Source organism: Cololabis saira, chromosome 7 (assembly GCF_033807715.1).
Source record: "Cololabis saira isolate AMF1-May2022 chromosome 7, fColSai1.1, whole genome shotgun sequence".
NCBI classification, from domain to species: domain Eukaryota; kingdom Metazoa; phylum Chordata; class Actinopteri; order Beloniformes; family Belonidae; genus Cololabis; species Cololabis saira.
Window position 1 is genome coordinate 963,696 of NC_084593.1, and position 21,455 is coordinate 985,150.

General features: G+C 42.5%; 1 protein-coding gene across 1 annotated transcript in view; it reads right to left on the bottom strand.

Annotated features, from left to right (window-relative positions):
* LOC133447747 (NACHT, LRR and PYD domains-containing protein 3-like) overlaps positions 1-21,366 on the bottom strand; it is a 27,329-nt gene extending 5,963 nt beyond the window's left edge. Inside the window, exons 1-6 of the mRNA XM_061726473.1 lie at positions 21,283-21,366; positions 19,420-19,651; positions 19,257-19,316; positions 16,995-18,771; positions 16,481-16,654; positions 10,843-11,013 (exon numbers count right to left, since the gene is read on the bottom strand). Of these exons, the coding sequence (XP_061582457.1) occupies positions 10,843-11,013; positions 16,481-16,654; positions 16,995-18,771; positions 19,257-19,316; positions 19,420-19,651; positions 21,283-21,309 (2,441 nt within the window). The 5' untranslated portion in view covers positions 21,310-21,366. The remainder of the gene's footprint in view (positions 1-10,842; positions 11,014-16,480; positions 16,655-16,994; positions 18,772-19,256; positions 19,317-19,419; positions 19,652-21,282) is intronic.
* Between the last annotated feature and the right edge of the window lie 89 nt (positions 21,367-21,455).

A 21,455-nucleotide genomic window follows, 5' to 3' on the forward strand; every position in this document is an offset into this window, starting at 1 on the left:
TAGTGGACACATAAATTATTACATTTAAATGCATTTATTTGCCCTCTAGTGGACATAAAAGTTACTACATTTAAATGCATTTATTTGCCCTCTAGTGGACACATAAGTTACTGCATTTAAATCCATTTATTTGCCCTCTAGTGGACACATAAATTACTACATTTAAATGCATTTATTTGCCCTCTAGTGGACACATAAATTACTACATTTAAATGCATTTATTTGCCCTCTAGTGGACATAAAAGGTACTGCATTTAAATGCATTTATTTGCCCTCTAGTGGACACATAAATTACTACATTTAAATCTATTTATTTGCCCTCTAGTGAACACATTAAGTTCTGCAATTAAATGCATTTTTTTGCCCTCTAGTGGACACATAAATTACTGCATTGAAATGCGTTTATTTGCCCTCTAGTGGACATAAATGGTACTGCATTTAAATGCATTTATTTGCCATCTAGTGGACACAAAAATTACTACATTTAAATGGATTCATTTGCCCTCTAGTGGACATAAAAATTACTGCATTTAAATGGATTTATTTGCCCTCTAGTGGACACATGTATTACTGCATTTATTTGCCCTCTAGTGGACACATAAATTACTGCATTTAAATGCATTTATTTGCCCTCTAGTGGACATAAAAAATACAACATTTAAATGCATTTATTTGCCATCCAGTGGACATAAAAATCACTGCATGTAAATTCATTTATTTGCCCTCTAGTGGACATAAAAATTACTGTATTTAAATGCATTTATTTGCCCTCTAGTGGACACATAAATTACTGCATTTAAATGCATTTATTTGCCCTCTAGTGGACACATAAATTACTACATTTAAATGCATTTATTTGCCCTCTAGTGGACACATAAATTACTACATTTAAATGCATTTATTTGCCCTCTAGTGGACACATAAATTACTGCATTTAAATGCATTTATTTGCCCTCTAGTGGACACATAAATTACTGCATTTAAATGCATTTATTTGCCCTCTAGTGGACACATAAATTACTGCATTTAAATGCATTTATTTGTCCTCTAGTGGACACATAAATTACTACATTTTAATGCATTTATTTACCCACTAGTGGACACATTAAGTACTGCATTTAAATGCATTTTTTTGCCCTCTAGTGGACACATAAATTATTACAATTAAATCCATTTATTTGCCCTCTAGTGGACACATAAATAACTGCATTTAAACATATTTATTTGCCCTCTAGTGGACCTAAAAGTTACTGCATTTAAATTACTTATTTGCCCTCTAGTGGACACAAAGATTACTGCATTTAAATCAATTTATTTGCCCTCCAGTGGACACATAAATGATTACATTTAAATGCATTTATTTGCCCTCTAGTGGACAAAAAAATTACTACATTTAAATTGATTTATTTGCCCTCTAGTGGACACATGTATTACTGCATTTATTTGCCCTCTAGTGGATACATAAATTACTGCATTTAAATGCATTTATTTGCCCTCTAGTGGACACATGAATTACTGCATTTATTTGCCCTTTAGTGGACACATAAATTACTGCATTTAAATGCATTTATTTGCTCTCTAGTGGACACAAAAATTACTACATTTAAATGCATTTATTTGCCCTCTAGTGGGCATAAAAGGTACTGAATTTAAATGCATTTATTTGCCCTCTAGTGGACACATAAGTTACGGCATTTAAATGCATTTATTTGCCCTCTAGTGGGCATAAAAGGTACTGAATTTAAATGCATTTATTTGCCCTGTAGTGGACACATGTATTACTGCATTTATTTGCCCTCTAGTGGATACATAAATTACTGCATTTAAATGCATTTATTTGCCCTCTAGTGGACACATGAATTACTGCATTTAAATGCATTTATTTGCTCTCTAGTGGACACAAAAATTACTACATTTAAATGCATTTATTTGCCCTCTAGTGGGCATAAAAGGTACTGAATTTAAATGCATTTATTTGCCCTCTAGTGGACACATAAGTTACTGCATTTAAATCCATTTATTTGCCCTCCAGTGGACACATAAATTATTACATTTAAATGCATTTATTTGCCCTGTAGTGGACACATAAGTTACTGCATTTAAATCCATTTATTTGCCCTCCAGTGGACACATAAATTATTACATTTAAATGCATTTATTTGCCCTGTAGTGGACATAAAAATTACTGCATTTAAATGCATTTATTTGTCCTCTAGTGGACATAAAAATAACTGCAATAAAATTACTTATTTGCCCTCTAGTGGACACATAAATTACTGCATTTAAATGCATTTATTTGCCCTCTAGTGGACACATAAATTACAACATATAAATGCATTTATTTGCCATCTAGTGGACATAAAAATCACTGCATGTAAATTTATTTATTTGCCCTCTAGTGGACACATAAATTACTGCATTTAAATGCATTTATTTGCCCTCTAGTGGACACATAAATTACTACATTTAAATGCATTAATTTGCCCTCTAGTGGACACATAAATTACAACATTTAAATGCATTTATTTGCTATCTAGTGGACATAAAAATAACTGCATGTAAATTCATTTATTTGCCCTCTAGTGGACACATAAATTACTGCATTTAAATGCATTTATTTGTCCTCTAGTGGACACATAAATTACTACATTTAAATGCATTTATTTACACTCTAGTGGACACATTAAGTACTGCATTTAAATGCATTTTTTTGTCCTCTAGTGGACACATAAATTACTGCATTTAAATGCATTTATTTGCCCTCTAGTGGACACATGAATTACTGCATTTAAATGCATTTATTCGCCCTCTAGTGGACACATAAATTACTGCATTTAAATGCATTTATTTGCCCTCTAGTGAACATAAGAGGTACTGAATTTAAATGCATTTATTTGCCCTCTAGTGGACACATACGTTACTGCATTTAAATCAATTTATTTGCCCACTAGTGGATATAAAAAATACTTCATTTAAATGCATTTAATTGCCCTCTAGTGGACACATAAATTACTACATTTAAATGCATTTATTTGTCCTCTAGTGGACACATAAATTACTACATTTAAATGCATTTATTTACCCTCTAGTGGACACATTAAGTACTGCATTTAAATGCATTTTTTGCCCTCTAGTGGACACATAAATTACTGCATTGAAATGCGTTTATTTGCCCTCTAGTGGACAGAAAAATTACTGCATTTAAATGCATTCATTTGCCCTCTAGTGGACATAAAAGATACTGCATTTAAATGCATTTATTTGCCCTCTAGTGGACACATAAATTACTATATTTAACTTTATTTATTTGCCCTCTAGTGGACATAAAAGTTACTGCATTTAAATGCATTATTTGCCCTCTAGTGGACACATAAGTTACTGCATTTAAATGCATTATTTGCCCTCTAGTGGACACATAAATTACAACATTTAAATGCATTTATTTGCCATCTAGTGGACATAAAAATCACTGTATGTAAATTCATTTATTTGCCCTCTAGTGGACACATAAATTACTGCATTTAAATGCATTTAATTGCCCTCTAGTGGACACATAAATTACTGCATTGAAATGCGTTTATTTGACCTCTAGGGGACACATAAATTACTGCATTTAAATGCATTTATTTGCCCTCTAGTGGACATAAAAGCTACTGCATTTAAATGCATTTATTCGCCCTCTAGTGGACACATAAATTACTGCATTTAAATGGATTTATTTGCCATCTAGTGGACATAAAAGGTACTGCATTTAAATGCATTTATTCGCCCTCTAGTGGACACATAAATTACTGCATTTAAATGCATTTATTTGCCCTCTAGTGGACACATACGTTACTGCATTTAAATCAATTTATTTGCCCACTAGTGGACACATAAATTACTGCATTTAAATGCATTTATTTGTCCTCTAGTGGACACATAAATTACTACATTTAAATGCATTTATTTGCCCTCTAGTGGACACATAAATTACTGCATTTAAATGCATTTATTTGTCCTCTAGTGGACACATAAATTACTACATTTAAATGCATTTATTTACCCTCTAGTGGACACATTAAGTACTGCATTTAAATGCATTTTTTGCCCTTTAGTGGACACATAAATTACTGCATTGAAATGCGTTTATTTGCCCTCTAGTGGACAGAAAAATTACTGCATTTAAATGCATTCATTTGACCTCTAGTGGACATAAAAGATACTGCATTTAAATGCATTTATTTGCCCTCTAGTGGACACATAAATTACTATATTTAACTTTATTTATTTGCCCTCTAGTGGACATAAAAGTTACTGCATTTAAATGCATTATTTGCCCTCTAGTGGACACAAAAAAGTACTGCATTTAAATTTGTTCATTGGCCCTCTAGTGGACATAAAAGTTACTGCATTTAAATGCATTTATTTGCCCTCTAGTGGACACATAAATTACTGCATTTAAATGCATTTATTTGCCCTCTAGTGGACACAAAGATTACTGTATTTAAATGCATTTATTTGACCTCTAGTGGACACATAAATTACTGCATTTAAATGCATTAATTTGCCCTCTAGTGGACATATAAGTTACTGCATTTAAATGCATTTATTTGCCCTCTAGTGGACACATAAATTACTGCATTTAAATGCATTTATTTGCCCTCTAGTGGACATATAAGTTACTGCATTTAAATAAATTTATTTGCCCTCTAGTGGACACAAAAATTACTGCATTTAAATGCATTTATTTGCCTTCTAGTGGACACATAAATTACTGCATTTAAATGCATTTATTCGCCCTCTAGTGGACACAAAAATTACTGCATTTAAATGCATTCATTTGCCCTCTAGTGGACACATAAATTACTGCATTTAAATGTATTTATTTGCCCTCTAGTGGACACAAAGATTACTGCATTTAAATGTATTTATTTGCCCTCTAGTGGACACATAAGTTACTGCATTTAAATGCATTATTTGCCCTCTAGTGGACACAAAAAATTACTGCATTTAAATTTATTAATTGGCCCTCTAGTGGACATAAAAGGTACTGCATTTAAATGCATTTATTTACCCTCTAGTGGACACATAAATTATTACATTTAACTTTATTTATTTGCCTTCTAGTGGACACATAAATTACTGCATTTAAATGCATTTATTTGCCCTCTAGTGGACACAAAAATTACTGCATTTAAATGAATTCATGTGCCCTCTAGTGGACATAAAAGGTACTGCATTTAAATGCATTCATTTTCCCTCTAGTGGACACAAAAATTACTGCATTTAAATGAATTCATGTGCCCTCTAGTGAACACATAAAAGGTACTGCATTTAAATGCATTTATTTGCCCTCTAGTGGACACGTAAGTTACTGCATTTAAATCCATTTATTTGCCCTCTAGTGGACACAAAAATACTGCATTTAAATCTATTTATTTGCCCTCTAGTGGACACATAAATTACTGCATTTAAATCTATTTATTTGCCCTCTAGTGGAAATAAATGGTACTGCATTTAAATGCATTAATTTGCCCTCTAGTGGACACATAGATTACTACATTTAAATGCATTTATTTGTCCTCTAGTGGACACATAAATTACTGCATTTAAATCTATTTATCTGCCCTCTAGTGGACACAAAAATTGCTGCATTTAAATGAATTAATTTCCCACCAGGTCTCATCCCTCCATCCATCCAGACCAGGTCTCATCCCTCCATCCAGACCAGGTCTCATCCCTCCATCCATCCAGACCAGGTCTCATCCCTCCATCCATCCAGACCAGGTCTCATCCCTCCATCCATCCAGACCAGGTCTCATCCCTCCATCCATCCAGACCAGGTCTCATCCCTCCATCCATCCAGACCAGGTCTCATCCCTCCATCCATCCAGACCAGGTCTCATCCCTCCATCCATCCAGACCAGGTCTCATCCCTCCATCCAGGAGTTGGAGGTCAGAGAGGAAGAGGAGTCATCACTTCATCTTCACTCGGTTTCTAACGCTGATGTTTTTTATTTCAAGAGTACTTGAATACTTTTACACATGTTAATGATGTTTTTACATGTTGGATGTTACATTAATATTTCCATCTTCTCACTTCATTTTTACATCAACAAACTTGAAAACTGAAGGAATCAAATTAAAACAATCAGATAAATCAATCAAATATTGTACAAACTGGAAAAGTTGAATGTAAAATGGAAATGTTTAGATTTGAAGCTCAAACTTTCTTTCAGGGAAGAAACAAGACTTTAAGAATCTAAACGTGAAGTCAAACATGAAAACATTTGGAGACAGAATCAAGAAATAAAACAAGAATAATGAGATACAAATTTAATTTATGATCAAACATCAACAATCCAGTAAATTATTTAATGTTTAAATGTCAAAAAAGATCAAATAAAAATACAATAAAACAAAAAACTAAAGATAAAAGGTGATCATCATCATCATCGTCATCATCATCATCATCATCACCATCATCATCATCATCATCATCATCATCATCATCATCATCATCATCATCACCATCATCATCATCATCATCATCATCATCATCATCATCATCATCACCATCATCATCATCATCATCATCATGGAGACTCTGAGGAACCAGAACCAGAGTCCAAGTCCAGGATCCAACAGAGACAGTTTCTCTGAGCGGAGACTCTGGAGACTAAACTGGACCCAGAGACACTGAGGACTCAATCCCAAAAAACGTGGAACCAAACATGGTCCTGGAGCAGAGTCCAAATCCAGCACAGAGAGGTTCAGAGAAGCTGGTGTTGAAGGTGTGGAGGTGGATCAGTCTGTCAGAGACAGAGACTTCATAGAAGGACAGAGTTCCAGCAGGAACGTCCACGTAAACTGCTACTCTGTTAGAGTCTGAAGATGGAGATGAGGAGTTGGTGGGTGTTAGTCTTTTATTGTGAAGGACACTGTACCGACCACCTGGATCACAGTACAGACTCCAGGAATGATCGTTTCCTCCAAACCAACAGTCACCAGAGTTTCCTCTCCTGCTGATTCTTCTGTGACTCACTGATACAGAAACATATCCTCTCCACTGGACCTCCCAGTAACAGCGACCCGTCAGAACTTCTCTACACAGCAGCTGAGGCCAGGAATCAAACCTGTCTGGATGATCAGGATATGACTGATCCTCCTCCTCAAACATCATCTTCCTGTTGTCATCAGACAGTTTGATCTCGTTGTGGACTGTGTTTGTGTCGACGGTGAGTTGACAGGAATCTGATGGAGAGAACAAACAAGCAGCTGCAGTTATTATTGATCAGTTATTGATCACTGATGGACTCATGAACGAGTGAAAATAGTTGAATAAAAAAACACTTACACTTCCTCAGACCTGGTCTCAGAAACCGTTGTCCAGCAGGCTCCACCCTGGAAGGAGGAGGAGGGTCAGACCAGATCAGTCTCTCTCAGAGGATGAGATGTCAGAGCCCCCACATCACCTGTAGGACACTCCTGTATCCACTGAGTGTGCCCTACCTGAGTGTGTCCTACCTGAGAGTGTCCTACCTGAGTGTCCTACCTGAGTGTCCTACCTGAGAGTGTCCTACCTGAGTGTGTCCTACCTGAGAGTGTCCTACCTGAGTGTCCTACCTGAGTGTCCTACCTGAGAGTGTCCTACCTGAGTGTGTCCTACCTGAGAGTGTCCTACCTGAGTGTCCTACCTGAGAGTGTCCTACCTGAGTGTGTCCTACCTGAGAGTGTCCTACCTGAGTTTCCTACCTGAGAGTGTCCTACCTGAGTGTCCTACCTGAGTGTCCTACCTGAGTGTGTCCTACCTGAGAGTGTCCTACCTGAGTGTCCTACCTGAGAGTGTCCTACCTGAGAGTGTCCTACCTGAGAGTGTCCTACCTGAGTGTGTCCTACCTGAGAGTGTCCTACCTGAGTGTCCTACCTGAGAGTGTCCTACCTGAGAGTGTCCTACCCGAGTGTCCTACCTGAGAGTGTCCTACCTGAGAGTGTCCTACCTGAGAGTGTCCTACCTGAGTGTGTCCTACCTGAGAGTGTCCTACCTGAGTTTCCTACCTGAGAGTGTCCTACCTGAGTGTCCTACCTGAGTGTCCTACCTGAGTGTCCTACCTGAGTGTGTCCTACCTGAGAGTGTCCTACCTGAGTGTGTCCTACCTGAGAGTGTCCTACCTGAGTGTGTCCTACCTGAGTGTGTCCTACCTGAGAGTGTCCTACCTGAGTTTCCTACCTGAGAGTGTCCTACCTGAGTGTCCTACCTGAGTGTCCTACCTGAGTGTCCTACCTGAGTGTCCTACCTGAGTGTCCTACCTGAGTGTGTCCTACCTGAGAGTGTCCTACCTGAGTTTCCTACCTGAGAGTGTCCTACCTGAGTGTCCTACCTGAGTGTGTCCTACCTGAGAGTGTTCTACCTGAGTGTCCTACCTGAGAGTGTCCTACCTGAGAGTGTCCTACCTGAGTGTGTCCTACCTGAGAGTGTCCTACCTGAGTGTCCTACCTGAGAGTGTCCTACCTGAGAGTGTCCTACCTGAGTGTCCTACCTGAGAGTGTCCTACCCGAGAGTGTCCTACCTGAGAGTGTCCTACCCTAGTGTCCTACCTGAGTGTCCTACCTGAGAATGTCCTACCTGAGTGTCCTACCTGAGTGTCCTACCTGAGAGTGTCCTACCCGAGAGTGTCCTACCCTAGTGTCCTACCTGAGAGTGTCCTACCTGAGTGTGTCCTACCTGAGAGTGTCCTACCTGAGAGTGCCCTACCTGAGTGTGTCCTACCTGAGTGTGTCCTACCTGAGAGTGTCCTACCTGAGTGTCCTACCTGAGAGTGTCCTATCTTAGAGTGTCCTACCTGAGAGTGTCCTACCTGAGAGTGTCCTACCTGAGTGTGTCCTACCCGAGAGTGTCCTACCTGAGTGTCCTACCTGAGTGTGTCCTACCTGAGAGTGTCCTACCTGAGAGTGTCCTACCTGAGAGTGTCCTACCTGAGAGTGTCCTATTTGAGAGTGTCCTACCTGAGTGTGTCCTACCTGAGTGTGTCCTACCTGAGTGTGTCCTACCTGAGTGTGTCCTACCTGAGAGTGTCCTACCTGAGTGTGTCCTACCTGAGTGTGTCCTACCTGAGAGTGTCCTACCTGAGAGTGTCCCACCTGAGAGTGTCCTACCTGAGTGTCCTACCTGAGTGTCCTACCTGAGAGTGTCCTACCTGAGTGTGTCCTACCTGAGAGTGTCCTACCTGAGAGTGTCCTACCTGAGTGTCCTACCTGAGTGTCCTACCTGAGAGTGTCCTACCTGAGTGTGTCCTACCTGAGAGTGTCCTACCTGAGTTTCCTACCTGAGAGTGTCCTACCTGAGTGTCCTACCTGAGTGTGTCCTACCTGAGAGTGTCCTACCTGAGTGTCCTACCTGAGTGTGTCCTACCTGAGAGTGTCCTACCTGAGTTTCCTACCTGAGAGTGTCCTACCTGAGTTTCCTACCTGAGTGTGTCCTACCTGAGAGTGTCCTACCTGAGTTTCCTACCTGAGAGTGTCCTACCTGAGTGTCCCCTACCTGAGTGTGTCCTACCTGAGAGTGTCCTACCTGAGTGTCCTACCTGAGTGTCCTACCTGAGTGTGTCCTACCTGAGTGTCCTACCTGAGAGTGTCCTACCTGAGAGTGTCCTACCTGAGAGTGTCCTACCTGAGTGTCCTACCTGAGAGTGTCCTACCTGAGTGTCCTACCTGAGAGTGTCCTACCCGAGAGTGTCCTACCCTAGTGTCCTACCTGAGTGTCCTACCTGAGAATGTCCTACCTGAGTGTCCTACCTGAGAGTGTCCTACCTGAGAGTGTCCTACCTGAGAGTGTCCTACCTGAGTTTCCTACCTGAGAGTGTCCTACCTGAGTGTCCTACCTGAGAGTGTCCTACCCGAGAGTGTCCTACCCTAGTGTCCTACCTGAGAGTGTCCTACCTGAGTGTGTCCTACCTGAGAGTGTCCTACCTGAGAGTGTCCTACCTGAGTGTGTCCTACCTGAGAGTGTCCTACCTGAGTGTGTCCTACCTGAGAGTGTCCTACCTGAGAGTGTCCTACCCGAGAGTGTCCTACCCTAGTGTCTTACCTGAGTGTGTCCTACCTAAGAGTGTCCTACCTGAGAGTGTCCTACCTGAGAGTGTCCTACCTGAGTGTCCTACCTGAGTGTCCTACCTGAGAGTGTCCTACCTGAGTGTCCTACCAGCGTGTCCTACCAGAGAGTGTCCTACCTGAGTGTGTCCTACCTGAGAGTGTCCTACCTGAGAGAGTCCTACCTGAGTGTCCCCTACCTGAGAGTTTCCTACCTGAGAGTGTCCTACCTGAGTGTGTCCTACCTGAGTGTCCTACCTGAGAGTGTCCTACCTGAGAGTGTCCTACCTTAGTGTGTCCTACCTGAGAGTGTCCTACCTGAGTGTCCTACCTGAGTGTCCTACCTGAGAGTGTCCTACCTGAGAGTGTCCTACCTGAGAGTGTCCTACCTGAGGGTGTCCTACCTGAGAGTGTCCTACCTGAGAGTGTCCTACCTGAGAGTGTCCTACCTGAGAGTGTCCTACCTGAGGGTGTCCTACCTGAGAGTGTCCTACCTGAGTGTGTCCTACCTGAGAGTGTCCTACCTGAGTGTGTCCTACCTGAGAGTGTCCTACCTGAGAGTGTCCTACCCGAGAGTGTCCTACCCTAGTGTCCTACCTGAGTGTGTCCTACCTGAGAGTGTCCTACCTGAGAGTGTCCTACCTGAGAGTGTCCTACCTGAGTGTCCTAGCTGAGAGTGTCCTACCTGAGTGTCCTACCTGAGTGTCCTACCTGAGTGTGTCCTACCTGAGAGTGTCCTACCTGAGTGTGTCCTACCTGAGTGTGTCCTACCTCAGAGTGTCCAGTCTCCAGCGGGGATCCTCCAGTCTAGACAGAAGCGTCCCTGCTGACTCCCCTGGATGGTTGTAGCTCAGGTCCAGCTCTCTCAGGTGGGAGGGGTTGGAGGTCAGAGCTGAGACCAGAGAAGAACTTCCTTCCTCTGAGATCAGACAGCCTGACAGCCTGCAGACACACAACACAGGTCTGCTGCATGTTCTCTGCTCAAGTGTCCTGCTGCAGACACACAACACAGGTCTGCTGCATGATCTCTGCTCAAGTGTCCTGCTGCAGACACACAACACAGGTCTGCTGAATGTTCTCTGCTCAAGTGTCCTGCTGCAGACACACAACACAGGTCTGCTGTATGTTCTCTGCTCAAGTGTCCTGCTGCAGACACACAACACAGTTCTGCTGCATGTTTTCTGCTCAAGTGTCCTGCTGCAGACACGTTTAGCAGCATGTTCACTGGAACTGGAGAAGACTTGAATGAATCCTGACCTGAGAGACTCCAGTTTACAGTGTGGACTCTCCAGTCCAGGACACAGCTGCTCCAGTCCAGAATCCTGCAGGTCGTTGTTGCTCAGGTCCAGTTCTGTCAGACTGGAGGACTGAGAGCTGAGAACTGAGGACAGATCTGCACAGATGTTCCCTGAGAGGTGACAGACATTCAGTCTGCAGATGGAAGAAAAGAACAACAACCAGGTTATTTCACTGTTGTGGAAGAAAATGTAGTTGTGTCTCCAACTGTTCTGCTGGTCTTTAGTAAAGTTTGTGTTAAATCACATTTCAGCAACAAACAATTCAAGCTGCTTCACGTGATAAAAACATGAAAAATAAAAAGGAAAAATGTATTCATATATCATGACTTTTAGTGCAGTTGGCAGAATAAATAAAAATTACTGAAACTAGAGTTACATTTAAGTTATAATATTATCATTGTTTAAAGTTAAATTCAGAATAGTTTCAATAATTTATCAAAGGCTGTAAACTAATGATTTGAGGGTTTCACTTCCTGCAGGTTTCTGGAGGTTTGTTCCAGATCTGTGGAGCATAGAAGCTGAATGCTGCTTCTTCATGTTTGGTTCTGGTTCTGGGGACACAGACCAGACCTGAACCAGGACACCTGAGAGGTCTGGGTGGTTGCTATGGTAACAAGTCTCTGATGTATTTTGGTCCTGAACCAATCAGTGATTTTTAAACTACCAGAAGTATTTTAGAGTCTATTCTCTGAGGTGCAGGTTCTTGGTTCTTGTGAGAACCAGCAGTGTTCTGGATTAGCTGTGTGATTGACAGCTAGTCAGACCTGTGAAGACACTGTTGCAGTAATCAAGTCCACTGAAGATAAACATGGATGACTTCTTCAAGGTCCTGCTGAGACATCAGTCCTTGATCCTGGAGATGTTCTTCAGGTGATAGAAGGACGACTTTGTCCATGTTTTAATGTCTCTGGAGGTCCAGGTCTGAGTCCATGACTACACCCAGATTTCAGGTCTGAGTCCATGACAGCACCCAGATTTCAGGTCTGAGTCCATGACAGCACCCAGATTTCAGGTCTGAGTCCATGACTGCACCCAGATTTCAGGTCTGAGTCCATGACTACACCCAGATTTCAGGTCTGAGTCCATGAATACACACAGATTTCAGGTCTGAGTCCATGAATACACACAGATTTCAGGTCTGAGTCCATGACTACACCCGGATTTCAGGTCTGAGTCCATGAATACACACAGATTTCAGGTCTGAGTCCATGAATACACACAGATTTCAGGTCTGAGTCCACGACTGCACCCAGATTTCAGGTCTGAGTCCATGAATACACACAGATTTCAGGTCTGAGTCCATGACTACACCCAGATTTCAGGTCTGAGTCCATGTCTACACCCAGATTTCAGGTCTCAGTCCATGACTGCACCCAGATTTGAATGAATGAAGGAATGAAGATATATTTATTTCGGCCAGGTCATTCATAATATAAACACCAACTGAAAGCATTAGTTCACATAAAAAAAGAAAAAAAGAGACCCAACCGAAAAGGAATAGGCTGAAGCTATTGCTTATTTACGCCTACCCTTCTCACATGATCAACTTTTTCAGATCAAACATACAAAACATCATACAAAAAAATCATATTTTTTACACAATCCCGAACATAATTCCGTAATAGTATCATCTACTGGATCCCTCATATTTTTCAAACACATTAAACTTAAACAAACGTTTGAATGCATGAATCGACTGGCACATCTTCAATTTTTCAGCAAGTGCATTCCATATATTTACACCCCTTACAGTAATACATTGATCTTTAATTGTAGTCCTAGACTTTGGTTTTTCAATCATACGTTTCCCTCGAAGCTCATATCTACTTACTCTTATTTTAAACATGCTTACAATTTTACTAGGTAACAATCTGTTGAACACTTTGTACATTATCAATGCTATTTTGTATTCCACTAAATCCATGAATTTAAATGCCCTTAATTTAATAAATAATTCATTCGATGGTTCTCTATAATTTGATTTTGTGATAATCCTTACCGCTCTTTTTTGAAGAATAAAGATCGGTTTAGTATGGGTAAAATATGCACTCCCCCATATTTCTAAACAGTATGTAATGTAGGGAATAAACATAGTACAATACAAAATATATAAAGCACGATGGTTCAACATATCTTTTACCTTGTATAATATGGCTATCGATTTAGCTAATTTAGATTTGACATGATTAATATGCATCTTCTAATTTAATTTATGGCCCATGATGAACCCTAAAAATTTTGTCTCAAACACCCTTTCTATTTCTGTATCTTCTATTCTCAATTTAACTACCTTATCTATTTTACGGTTCCCAAAAATCATATACTTTGTTTTACTTATATTTAAAGATAACTTATTTACATCAAACCATTTCTTTACAAGTTTCATCTAATTTTCAACAGTAGCTATAATTTCAGTTAACTGGTCCCCAGAACAAAAAAAATTTGTATCATCTGCAAAAACGATACAGTTCATACTTTTTGACACTTTACAAAGTTCGTTCAGATACAAAATAAATAATTTTGGCCCCAGCACAGACCCTTGCGGGACCCCGCATGTAACCCTTAATAACACAGAATCAGTTTTATCACAAGATACATATTGCCATCTGTTACTTAGATAAGAGCACAACCAGGAGTAAGCTACCCCTGTGACGCCATACTTATACATCTTTTGCATTAGTAATTCATGATCGATCGTATCAAAGGCCTTTTTAAGGTCAATAAAAATTCCTATCGTGTGTAATTTATTATCAATGGCGGTGTCAGGGTTTGACACTTGCCCCCAGTTTTTGACTTTCAGTTTCTGTCTTGCCCCGCCTGTGTCCCGTCTGCCCTGATTGTGTCTGCACCTGTGTCTCGTCGTGTTTCGTCATGTCTCGTTATCCCCTCAGTATATCTTGTCTTGTCATTCCTTGGTTCCCTGTCGGTCCGTACTGGTTCTTCCTCCATGTCTCCTCGTCGTTTTTCCTGTTCCTGGTTTTTTGTTAATCCTGCTCTGCAGCGCCTTGTTTTTGCCTTTTTGAAAGTAAACCCTTTTTGTTGCAACTCATGGCTCCTGTTCTCCTGCACTTGGGTCCTTAGCAAAACCTAACCACAACAGGCGGTAGTTATTTCATCCATGAGTTTCATAAGTGCTAATCCAGTAGACTGGTTTGCTCTAAAACCGTACTGATTCTCACTCATGATGTTATGCTTTTCTATAAAACTATCCAATCTTGTGACAAATATTTTCTCCAAAATGTTTGAAAATTGCAGAAGTAAAGACACTGGTCTATAGTTTGAGAATAGTTCTTTTCCACCAGACTTATATAAAGGAATTACTTTTGCTGTTTTCATTTCATTTGGAAAGATTCCAGTTCTCAATGAAAGATTAAAGATATAGGTCAGAGGTTTAACCACACCTTCTATAGTGTCCTTAATTAAGGCCATGTCAAAACCATTATTGTCAGTGGACCGTTTTCTTTTAAATGCTCTGACAATCCCCTTAACTTCCGATTTCAGGTCTGAGTCCATGACTACACCCAGATTTCAGGTCTGAGTCCATGACTACACGCAGATCTCAGGTCTGAGTCCATGACTACACCCAGATCTCAGGTCTGAGTCCATGACTACACCCAGATTTCAGGTCTGAGTCCATGACTACACCAAGATTTCAGGTCTGAGTCCATGACTACACCCAGATTTCAGGTCTGAGTCCATGACTACACCCAGATTTAAGGTCTGAGTCCATGACTGCACCCAGATTTCAGGTCTGAATCCATGACTACACCCAGATTTAAGGTCTGAGTCCATGACTGCACCCAGATTTCAGGTCTGAGTCCATGACGACACCCAGATTTCAGGTCTGAGTCCATGACTACACCCAGATTTCAGGTCTGAGTCCATGACTACACCCAGATTTCAGGTCTGAGTCCATGACTGCACCCAGATTTCAGGTCCGAGTCCATGACTACACCCAGATTTCAGGTCTGAGTCCATGACTATACCCAGATTTCAGGTCTGAGTCCATGACTACACCCAGATTTCAGGTCTGAGTCCATGACTACACCCAGATTTCAGGTCTGAGTCCATGACGACACCCAGATTTCAGGTCTGAGTCCATGACTACACCCAGATTTCAGGTCTCATCAGTGGTTTGTAGCTGTAATAGCTGAAGCTGTGTGCCGACTCTTAAATGCTCTTCTTCTGGTCCAAAAACTACTAGTTCAGTTTTGTTTGTGTTCGCCTGAAGAACATTATGTCACATCCACTTATTGATTTGTTCTCTGCATCTACTCAACACTTGTATGGGCTCATTATCTCCTGGTGACATTGAAATGTAAAGTTGTGTGTCATATGCGTAGTGGAAGGAGATATTCTGCTGGAATCCTGAATCCTGCTGCTGCACAGCTGGATGATGTTGTTGACAGAACTACAGCTTCAACAACGTTGGACGGTGTCGTCCCTCAGGAGCAGAAGGTCAAAGGTCAGAGCAGGTCAACCCCGTGGTTTAATTCACAACTGCAGGTTTTAAAGCAGACCTCCAGAAAGATTGAGGGAAAGTGTCGTTCCCATAACTTAATCAAGATTACATTAATCAAGAATCAATAATATGGTACTGATTAGACCGCACTGAGGTTTAAACCTTTGATTTCTGAGTGGAGTGTTGAGGTGAGTTTGTAGTGAAGTGGGTTCTACCAGTAGTACCGGGGCGGCAGTAGCTCAGGTGGTAGAGCGGGTCGTCCAATGATGGGAAGGTTGGTGGTTCGAATCCCGCTCCATCCCAGTTACTGTCGTAGTGTCCTTGGGCAAGACACCTTACCCACCTTGCCCCGTGTGAATGTGTTTGAATGTTTGGTGGTGGTCGGAGGGGCCGTTTGGTCAATATGGCAGCCACGCTTCCATCAGTCTGCAGGGCGGCTGTGGCTACAAACGTAGCAGCTGTGGCTACAAACGTAGCTACCACCACCGGTGAGATTGTGTATAAATGAATAATGATCTCTGTAAAGCGCTCTGCGTGCCTTGAAGGGCGATATATAACACCAAGCCACTATTATTATTAGTAAAACTGGACTGAAGTGAATTATCTGCTGCAAGGGAGTCAGCAGGACAAGACTTGAATGAATCCTGACCTGAGAGACTCCAGGTGACAGTGTGGACTCTCCAGTCCAGGACACAGCTTCTCCAGTCCAGAATCCTGCAGGTCGTTGTTGCTCAGGTCCAGGTCTGTCAGACTGGAGGACTGAGAGCTGAGAACTGAGGACAGAACTGGACAGATGTTCCCTGAGAGGTTACAGCCACTCAGTCTGCAGATGGAAGAAAAGAACAACAACCAGGTTATTTCACTGCCATGGAAGAAAATGTAGTTGTGTCTCCAACTGTTCTGCTGGTCTTCAGCTCATCCTGCCCCCCCAGTACAAACATAAATGAAAGTGTTTCCTTGTCAGAGTTCATGCTTGTGTGTGATTTAAGGTCCAATGTGTCATTAAAGTCTCTGGAAATGAAAGAACCAGCGTAAACTCACTCACGTGAGGTTGTGCTGAAAAAAAGACCCAAACAAGTGAAGAAAATATGAAATCTGGAGGTAAAACCAGACGTAGTCAGAAACTAGCTCCAGAGGTCCAACATGTGTCTGTTGGTACTTACAGAACTTTCTTGGAGGCTTTGACCACCGGCAGCAGCCTCCGTAGAGCCTCCTCTGAAGCTGAGAACTTCTTCAGGTCAAACACCTCCAGATCTTCTCCTGATGACAGTAAGATGAAGACCAGAGCCGACCACTGAGCAGGAGACAGTTTATCTGTGGAGAGACGTCCTGACCTCAGGGACTCTTGGACCTCCTCCACCAGAGACCGATCGTTCAGTTCATTCAGACAGTGGAACAGGTTGATGCTTCTCTCTGCAGACAGATCCCCACTGATCTTCTCCTTGATGTATTTGATAGTTTCCTGATTGTTCTGTGAACTTCCTTGGTTTGATGTCATCAGACCTCGTAGGAGAGTCTGATTGGTCTCCAGTGAAAGACCCAGGAGGAAGCGCAGGAACAAGTCCAGATGTCCGTTGGGACTCTGTAAGGTCTTGTCCACAGCGTTCTGATAGAGGTGAGTCTCTGCTCTTGTTTTAAACAACCAGAAAGTGTATTTTTGTTCCCCCAGCAGGTTGACTCCAGAGTTGATGAAGGTCTGGTGGACATGAAGAGCAGCCAGAAACTCCTGGACACTCAGATGGATGAAGCAGAAGACCTGGTCCTCGTACAGGTTGCTCTCATCTCTAAAGATCTGGGTGAACACTCCTGAGTAAACTGAAGCCTCTCTGATATCGATGCCACACTCTCTAAGGTCTGGTTCATAGAAGATCAGGTTTCCTTTCTGCAGCTGCTCAAAAGCCAGTTTTCCCAGAGACTCCACCATCTTCCTGCTCTCTGGACTCCAGTGTGGATCCCTCGCAGCTCCTCCGTCATACTTGACCTTCTTCAGTTTGGCCTGGACCACCAGGAAGTGGATGTACATCTCAGTCAGGGTCTTGGGCAGCTCCCCTCGCTCTCTGGTTTTCAGGACTTTCTCCAGGACCGAAGCAGTGATCCAGCAGAAGACTGGGATGTGGCACATGATGTGGAGGCTCCGTGATGTCTTGATGTGGGAGATGATCCTGCTGGTCTGCTCCTCATCTCTGAACCTCTTCCTGAAGTATTCCTCCTTCTGTGGGTCAGTGAACCCTCTGACCTCTGTCACCATGTCAACATAGTCAGGAGGGATCTGATTGGCTGCTGCGGGTCGTGTGGTGATCCAAAGACGAGCAGAAGGAAGCAGGTTCCCCCTGATGAGGTTTGTCAGCAGCACGTCCACTGAGGTGGACCTTCTGGGGTCACTGAGGAATGTAGAGTTGTGGAAGTCCAGAGGAAGTCGATACTCATCCAGACCGTCAAAGATGAACACGACCTGGAACTCTTCAAAGCTGCAGATTCCTCTGGTTTCAGAGAAGAACAGATGAACTAGTTCCACCAAGCTGAACTTCTCCTCTCTCAGCACATTCAGCTCTCTGAAGGTGAATGGAAGCAGGAACTGGATGTCCTGGTTGGTTCTGCCTTCAGCCCAGTCCAGACTGAACTTCTGTGTTAGGACTGTTTTCCCGATGCCGGCCACTCCCTTCGTCATCACCGTTCTGATTTGTTCATCTGTTCCAGGTGGGGGATTAAAGATGTCTTTCTGTTTGATAGCTGTTTCTGCTCCATCTGGTTTCCTGGAAGCTGCTTCAATCTGTCTGACTTCATGTTCATGGTTGACCTCTCCGGTCCCTTCCTCTGTGATGTAGAGCTCCGTGTAGATCTGCTCCAGAAGGGGTTTCTTTCCTTCTTTAACATTCCCCTCAGACACATGCTTGTGCTTCTTCTTCAGCTTAGCCTTCAGCTGCATTGTACAAACTGCAACTAACATACGTTAATGAAAGAACGTAAAGACAGAGATTTAGTGTTTTATGAAGTTCACTTCATAACAACTTAATTCTAAAAACAATCAAGATCTGGGTCTCATCAGCAACGGGGACCAGACGGACTACAGGAGTGAGGTTAGCCACCATGTAGTGCATACACAACAATCTCTCTGAATGTGGACAAAAGAGATTGTTGTGGACTTCAGGAGAGCTCACACCCAGCATGCACTTGTTTCTATCAATGGTGCTGCACCAAGTTCCTGGGTGTGCACGTCACCTCCCCTGGGACACCAACATGGCATCACTGGCCAAGAAGGCTCAAGAGCGCCTCTACTTCCTCCTGAAACTGAGGAAAGCCAGAGCCCCATCAGGAGCAGCTTCTACAGAGGCTCCATCGAGAGCATCCTGACGGGAGGGAAACACACCCATTTCACAGGAGAGATTTTGTGAAGTGAATCAATACGACTGACCGGAACCATTTACCTGTTGCACCAGCTGGAGAGACTGGATTGTCCTGGACAACAGGTTCCGGCAAGGATTTTTCTGTTGGAGGTCAATGAAACATATTATTATCAGTTATTCTATAAACAGGATAAAATGTTCATAGTAAGATGGTTTTTGTGTTTTTTCCTTCTCTACAACAGACCTTTATCACTTTTCATCTTCTTTAAAATTGTCTCGGCCACCTCTCTGGTATTTGAGGAGAACCTCTGCACCATCAGATCTACTGTCTTCAATCTGTTTGCATTCTCCAGATAAGACACTGGGATCGGTTTGAAACCATCCTTTGATTCTTTTGCATTCCTCAGGTACCAGTGGAATTCCTCCAGCCCACTGGAGTCTAAATCCTCCAAAGTGGCCTTCAACCACATTTTTACCTTAAAGAAAGAAATCATCATAAATTAAGTCTTAAAATCTGAATTATTGACAGAGAATCAGATGGACTTGAACAAACTCAGGAACATCCAGAAATCTGAAAATGGGTTACAGACCAGTGTTTCCCAACACTGGTCCTCAAGGGTTGCTGCACTGCATGTTTTAGATGTTTCCTGCTCCAACAGGCCCACGTTTGGACCTGCAGGTCTTCTTGGCAGGAGCGGACTCCATCCAACCCAGTAAAACCAAAGATGAGTCTGGCAGTCAGCTGGACCATTGACCCTGTTGTGTCCAGTCTAGTAGTAATGGGCTTCCGATCGTCTACATTGATGTCATATCACAACACAACAACTCTTGTGCCAACTGACACGCATGATGAGGACGCTCCTGAAAACTACTGACATAATCTAGCACATTGTGCTCAGTGTGGGATGTTTCCGTCCACCATCTTCCCTTGAGAAGCTGAAGAGGACGACCCACCGCACGACCAAAGACTAAAGCTGCAGGACTAAATCCAAGAGATCCCTGTGCGGTCTCGGTGATGGCAAAGAGCAAAAGTGGAAGACCCTCATCCCTCTCAAGACAGACCTGGACAACATATACTTTAAAGTCTGATGAAATCGTTCCCCCCAAGACTCGGAGGGACAAGGACTCGATGTTTGATGCAGATACTGTGCAAACTTCACTGATGATTTCAGTGAACTGCTGTCTGTGATCTGTGTTGATTTAACAGTGTAATCATGTTTATGTAATAACTGCTCGGGGGTCATGTTCTGGGTATGGGTCTCTGGAAAGCGTCTAGAGACAACTTTTGTTGTATTAGACGCTATATAAATAAAATTGAATTGAATTGAATCATTGTTGCTGATTTTAACATCCATGAGGACAACCCTCAGGACATGTGGGGCAACACCGTTCTTTTCAAGTTAGCACTGCTACGGCAGAGACCAACAATAATTTAGTGCAGGAACCATGCGCTATAAGGCACCAAAATAAGAGTCAACGTCTGCCCGAAATGAAGGAACTAACGTGGTGTGCTTACTGACGTCAACGTGTCTGCTTTGAGGTGACCTAGCTATGGACACGGGTCAACTCTTTTCAAGAGCTCTGATCCGGAGATGCATCGCTTGCACTTCCAGCTGTTTGTTTCGCGTCGCCACCTCCTGAATATGAGGGTTAAGCGGAGATCTTCAGGGGGACATACCTGGTTGAGGTTCAGAAACTGGATCAAGGTCCACACTGGATCACTGAACACTTGAGCAACCTCTGCTACCTTCGCATCCGCCCCGTCTACGGCGGTAGATGATTCTAACAGCGTCTCAGACGTTAGCTGCTCTACTTCAGCTTTGTCAGAGCGTTTGTCCGGTTCTTCCTCTACAGACTACGAGACTGCCTCACTTCTGGAGCCTCTGGTGGTCAAATTAGGAATTTCAAAAGTTGGCCGTTCTGCGTTAGCATCGACTGACGGGTCTGTTGGAATGATGATTTATTCGTTGTCTGTGACATAATTTGTTCTGAAAGAGAGAGATCTCTGCTTCCATCAGCTGAAGAAGCTGAAGAACAAGGAACTCTTGAGTTTCTCATTCAGGTACAAAGGAGGTTGTGATTTAAGACTGGAAGCAGTTTGACTTACAATATAGTCGTCACTCCCGGAGGTCATCACTTCCCTAGAGTCACCCTGGTCCTCAGACGTCACATTGTCATGTGTTTGAGGCTGACAGCTGCAGAAATGGAGAGAAAAGAGGATTGGTCTGCAGATGCTGGACTGTGATTGGTTGACAGGTCCTGCTAGCCGCAGGGCTGAGT